The sequence below is a fragment of the Elaeis guineensis genome, chromosome 3 (genome assembly GCF_000442705.2).
Source record: "Elaeis guineensis isolate ETL-2024a chromosome 3, EG11, whole genome shotgun sequence".
Lineage (NCBI taxonomy): Eukaryota > Viridiplantae > Streptophyta > Magnoliopsida > Arecales > Arecaceae > Elaeis > Elaeis guineensis.
This window is the reverse complement of record NC_025995.2, coordinates 119,043,960-119,049,972: the sequence shown is the minus strand read 5'-3', so window position 1 is coordinate 119,049,972 and position 6,013 is coordinate 119,043,960. Positions and strand designations below refer to the sequence as shown.

At 42.4% G+C, this 6,013-nt stretch overlaps 1 protein-coding gene across 1 annotated transcript; it reads right to left on the bottom strand.

Moving 5' to 3' along the window:
• Nucleotides 1-3,765: 3,765 nt before the first annotated feature.
• On the bottom strand, nt 3,766-5,591 carry LOC105040550 (dehydration-responsive element-binding protein 3). The gene has a single exon (XM_010917117.4). The coding sequence runs from the start codon at nt 4,865-4,867 to the stop codon at nt 4,121-4,123; it is 747 nt and encodes a 248-aa protein (XP_010915419.2). The 5' UTR covers nt 4,868-5,591; the 3' UTR covers nt 3,766-4,120.
• Between the last annotated feature and the right edge of the window lie 422 nt (nt 5,592-6,013).

Here is a 6,013-nt window from a genome sequence, read left to right as displayed (position 1 = left end):
GCCATGCATGGTGCTTATTAGAACCCCTTTATCTCAGACTAGTGCAGGTATAGGCATTGCTAGATGGGTTTGGGTTGTATCTTTCGTGAGAAAGAATGATTGGTTTTTTTTTTTTGTGACCTCAATTATTAGATCGCATTTTGCATCGCTTTCAAGTATGATGTCAGTTTTGTGATTTATCCTATGGATGAAAGAAGTCTGTCGTGCTTTGAAGACTGTACAAAGTACGATTCAACTGCTGACATCGTGAAGTAGGATCAATCATTCTTTCACGAGAGAGATACAACCTAAACTCTTGCTATAGTGGGAAAAAGAAATTAGGGGAGTGGCTGTCCTTTGTTTCACTTTAGCAGCTCCTTTTATATGTTCATCTCTGTTGACAATCTTGGCAATTTTCCGACCATCCATACAGGTGAGATGCATTAAATAATGGTGAACCATCAAATAGGAACGTGGACTGTCATAAGACCCAGCTACTTCTAGTACATGTTATGCCTTATTCATATCCTGTTCAATTAGCCACTTGTATGGACCAGGATGGATCCAGATTAGATGAGACGGTATCGTAGGTGAATGTTGTCGTAAGTTCGATCTTTCTTCAGTCACCCATGTCAATTAGTTGGGTTTTTCCAAATAATTGACTATGTGGGAATAAATAAGAGACAAATTTGTTTCTATCAGGAGGTGTTTGTGATGAGAGAAACAATTCACATCTTTGGAACGGCAAAATTGATGAACACTAGCTATCAGATGTCATGATGCAAATACTGACCATCAATTTGTTTACGCTCTGCACACGAGTGGCAATACAAAGTGGCAACACAAAGGCACGTGAGGCAAGGAGGGGACTGTTGAAGTGTTGATAAAAGGGAACTGTTGTTTTGTCCCGTGGGGTTAAAAAGAGGAGGGAGGGGGGAATTCCTCCCACTTTGTTTTTTCGTTCGAGCCCTGGGACACCGAGTCGACAACGACGGGAAAGCTGCCGCTGGTGGGCAGGGCCCCCGGCGACGCCAAATGACCGATATACCCCCTCGCGTCTCATTCGTTTGACGATTGCAGCAGCGCCGTACTCTTGAAAGCCGCTCGAGGCACAGCGGTGGAGCCATTCAAGGGTGGTTTTGTCATTTTGCAATAGAAATTGTTCGCATGGGTGGCTGGCGAGCGATTGGCTCGAGATTTTAATTTTTTAAAATCTTTTTCCTTTTTGACAACAATTAGCAGAGGGCAAGTTTTTTTTTTTTTTTTTTTTTGGGGGGGGGGGGGGGATAGAAATAGGCACTATTGATAATTAACAGAAGTAAATACAACCCTAAGAAACCCTGATGCTGCTTAAATATAACATAACAGCAGCATACAAAATTACCCCAAAGCATACACCAGACTCTCATTACAACACTGGACACTGAAAACTGCTATATAAGAAGGTATAGATCAGGAAGTATAGAGATGAAATATAGTGAACAACAACAAAGTACACAAAAAAAGTTTGAAATAAGGCACTCATTATGTTTTATTATTATAATATAAAAGATAAATAAATAAATAATAGTAATAATAATCTAGAACCACCGATCCTTGATGGACTGGCTAATTTAAAGATAACCCAGTACTTGTGTTATCTAAAATACCATGCATGTAGAATTATGAATGACCAAAATAGCTAGTTAGCAAAAAATAGCCATAGAAGGATGGGAACTTTCTTATTTTAATGGAACAATGCTCCTTCTTATATCACTTGTACTATGATAGAAAATGTAATCATGAAATGGAGAACAACATGATTTATTGGGAAAAAGATTATCCCATCTCATCCTTCTCGAACTTATATGTCATAGAGAATATTTGCAACTTATCTCTAAATTAACTATCTCATTTTCAAACTAGGCCTAAGAAAAACAAGTTCAAAAAGAAAGTTAAATTGTAAAGAAAATATGTCGATCCCGTCTCCTTGGAACTTTGTGTACCTTCAATTATGGTATTCTTCCGTTAGTCAATAAAAATCGACAAGCCAACATCTTTGCAACATGTACCAGTGCCTACATCTTTTGCCGACGCTGGTTAATTTGTTAACCAATGCTATGGTAGAGAGGGGTACCAACGCATTAATCTTGTATGCTCTCTAGTTGATGTGGAAGGGCAGGCATTAAAGGTTGTTTGAACGGGACGGTCTTAGCCTGGTTTAGGTGGCTAGGTCTATTTTATGTTATTCTACTGATCTTCTTTCACTGTTACCACATCCAATCCTTTTACCATGGTTAGGAAATTGAGGTATGTATGTTTTCTAACAGTTTTTCTCATTGTCATTTCCCATATTTGTTCATTGGATATCTCATCCTCTATGTGTCATAAATGTTAATTTTGATGACTCTTTATCCAATCATCAATCAGGGCACATTTGCTTTTATTTTGAGAGATACATAGGGTATCTTGTTGAAAGTAATTAGAGTAAGGCTGAATGCGTGCACAGTGCCAATGGCTGAGCTTGTGAGGGTTTAGGTCGGTCTTCAAGAGGCTGTACTCCATTTTCATGCAGAGCAGGTTTGGCTTGAAGATGATTCAACAAAGTCATAGGCTAAATTAATAATCTTTCTTCTTCTAAATGTGCAAGAAAGCAAAGTCATTGGCTAGATTAATAATCTTTCTTCAAGCAAAGTCATAGGCTAGATTAATAATCTTTCTTCTTCTAAATGTGCAAGAAAGCAATTTCTCATGGATACCCAGCAGTAAAAAGGGACTTTTACCATTTTTATAGGAACTCGTATACATCGCGAAGCTAACCTTGTGGTTGATTGGATATCTAAGCATGTATAGGAGTTTGATGTCAACTTGCAGGCTGGTGATTAAATTCTTTGGTCACTGCAGTAGTTTTTTTTGTAGCTAATGTCCAAAGGATTTGCTTTGTGAGAATGTAATTTTCTATGGGCTAACCCTCCTTCTATACCAAAAAAGAAAAAAGAAAAAAAAATCCACAAGCCCTTTGAAGTTGATACAAACCCATGAAGTATTTAAGGTATTGCAGTTAATTGCAGCGATACCATAAAGCATTTATGCTTGAAAGGTCAATGGAGTTGTTGTCTGATATCACTCCACGCTTTGTACCGTGCTAATCTATCTTATTAACCCAACAACTGTCATTTGATACGTCTAAAACATTTTGGCCTTGTGCTTTCTCGAGAATTCCTTCAATAACTATGAGAAAGCTGCCTCAAGATTCTCTCCTGCACAGCCAGGAGAGACTAAAATAAAAATCAAATTCATGGTCATTTTGTCCTAAAGGATACTTCAACAAGAATTTCATTACGATGAGAAGGTATGGATCTGAGATTACACATAGATTAGCCGAATCCTGAAAGTATAAAATCCATTGTTTCAAGAAAAATGAAATTTTGATTGATACTTTGTACATTCGTGTTGTCTAAAATGGATTGCTAGATACATGAGAATACGTGTACATGATCTCGATAGCATGATTAGATGTTGCTGTTGTTTTCTTGCAAATATTTTTAACACATGCTGTCTACAATAATGAACACATGTTTTCTAAAATTTACAAAATTGATTAAAATTATTGACAGAATTTGGAAAGTTGCATCAGGACGGTGCCACAGAGAGAGAAGGGGTGGAGAGGAAGGAGTCAATTCATGATGAGATCTAAATAAGAAAAAAAAATAAATAAGAGGAAGAATACGCATAATCACACAAATCAAATACCTCAATTACCATGCCACTCCTTAGCAAGATGCTATACAATTGATTGCAATCGTGAGAGACAGCGGTATTTACCACATCAGGCCCAATTTGATTAAGATGAAAAACTAAAAGGAAAAATTACAAAAAAAAAAGAAAAAAAAAGAAACATAAAAGAGGAGAAGAGTGAATTATGTATAAAAAACCCTCTCATCCCCATTAAAAATAAAAGGGTCATTGCAAGGAAAGAACGGAGAAATTATATCCTAACCGAGTGCGCCAATGTGGCTGTACACCGCACCAATGTAGCCCATGGGAAGGAGAGGAAATGATTGGTATGATGTACGGCCATATGGTACATAAAACATACGGTATAATATGCCGGAAGAGAGAGAGAGAGATTGCAAAGCTCTTGGAGCTGGCTCTCTACCATCTAGTAATTCCACAATAGAGCTTCAAAGCTGGTCGGAACCAATCCGTCCGACGGCCCCCACGTCTGATCCAAGGAGAACCCATACTCGTCGGCGCCCTCCGCCGCCCACGGGAGCGGGTCGGCCCACGAGTTGACCGAGTCGTGGTACACGAACTCGCCCCCCGAGTCGGCCGAGTCGAGGAAGGAACCATCGAGGCGGGGCAGCTCCACGATCTCCCCCAGCTCCTCGGGGGTCGCCGGCGAAGCCAGGGCCTCGGTCGCCTCCTCCGTCATGACGGTGGGGTCCATGGCGGCCGCCTTGGCTGCGGCCGCCTGGACGTCGCGCGGGGAGAGGGTGGCCGGGCGGGGGAGGGAGCCGGCGAGCTCGGGGAAGTTGAGGATGGCGGAAGCGCCCTTGATGCTGAGGGCGGCGACGTCGTGGGCTCGCGCCGCCATTTCCGGCGTCGGGAAGGTCCCCAGCCAGATGCGCGACTTCTTGCGGGGCTCCCGAATCTCGGACACCCACTTCCCCCAGTTACGCATGCGGACCCCGCGGTACACCGGATGCCTGCTACTGTCCCGCACGCGCTTCCCGCCACCGCCCTTGTTGGACTCGGGAGAGGGGTTGGGAATGCCCTTCAAAGTCTCCGGCAGTGGATTCTGAGTGGTGTGGGAGAGGGAGGAGGAGGAGGAGGAGTAAGGAGAGGAGAGGGATGACATGGAATTGGCACTGCTTTCGGGCTCCGAGGTGTTGTGGTGATCGGCCATTGGTGTCAAAAAGCGAGCTCTTTTGTGGGTTTGTATGTTATCTAGTGGGAGAAGTTCGGATAAAATCGGGAACCTTTTGGTGTTGGTGTTGAACGGGGTGGGGAAGAAGCTAGCAATTAGGTAAATGAAGGATATTCATTTGTCTTAGAGATGAAAGCTTCGGTGCTTCTTGCCTTGGTTGGTGGATATTTCTTGTTTTGGAAGTAGAGGACATTGGAGGCTTGAGTGCATGGATAGATAGCTTGTGCATATGTGAGAGAGAGAGAGAGAGAGATGCTAATTTCTTTCAGTGGAGGAGAGAAGAAGAGTGGCTACATGGGTGTGTTTATTTTATTGGGGGGAGGAAACAGAAAGGGCTCATTTATCAGCTGGGCTGATAGGAAGTGGAGCTTGTATTCACAAAAGAAAGAAAAGAAGAAAAAGAAGGCAATGAGGGATCCAATTTGCCTTTAGGGAGGAGCACACATGAGTTGCTATAAGCTTCTCTCTTTTTCGGTAAGATATAAGCTTTTCTCTGGTTGGTGACGAGAGAAAGAGAAAAATCCCTGGAGGAAGAGAGGGAAAGGCAATCAGGAAGAGGAGAGGAGTGGAGGTGGGAGGAGAAGGTACAGAGGAGGGAGGGTTTTAGTAGCGAGAGGGGTGGAAGCGTGCGCCATCAAAGCGACCCGCAACCGGCCAGTCCTCCCATCATTTCCCAATAAAACCAGCTTTTGCCCAGGCCCACCCCTTCCCCTGGACCCTGGTACAATGAGGCCCCCTTTTCCTCTTCATTAAATTTACCTTTTGGCATTTTTCACCTTTTGCTCCCCACAACCATGCTCATGATCTCTCTTTATATTTTGACCCCACAATTACCCCTTTACCCACCCAGACCAAAGGGGACTTAATTGTCTCAATTATTTGGAGAACCGAACCTTATGATGGATTGGGGATGGACGATTAAGCATCATCACCTTTTCCTTATTCTTCCTACACCTAAGTTGATAGATAGAGGACCCCATGTCTTTTCTAGACAGAGAGCTCATTTGGCTTCCTCTGACTTAGTTCATTCTGATATTCTAATTCCTTCTAATTTCGCTGATCTTTGTACCAATTAAATAAATATAACCGCGCTGGAGAATTCAAATACTCTTTACGTAAGGAGAG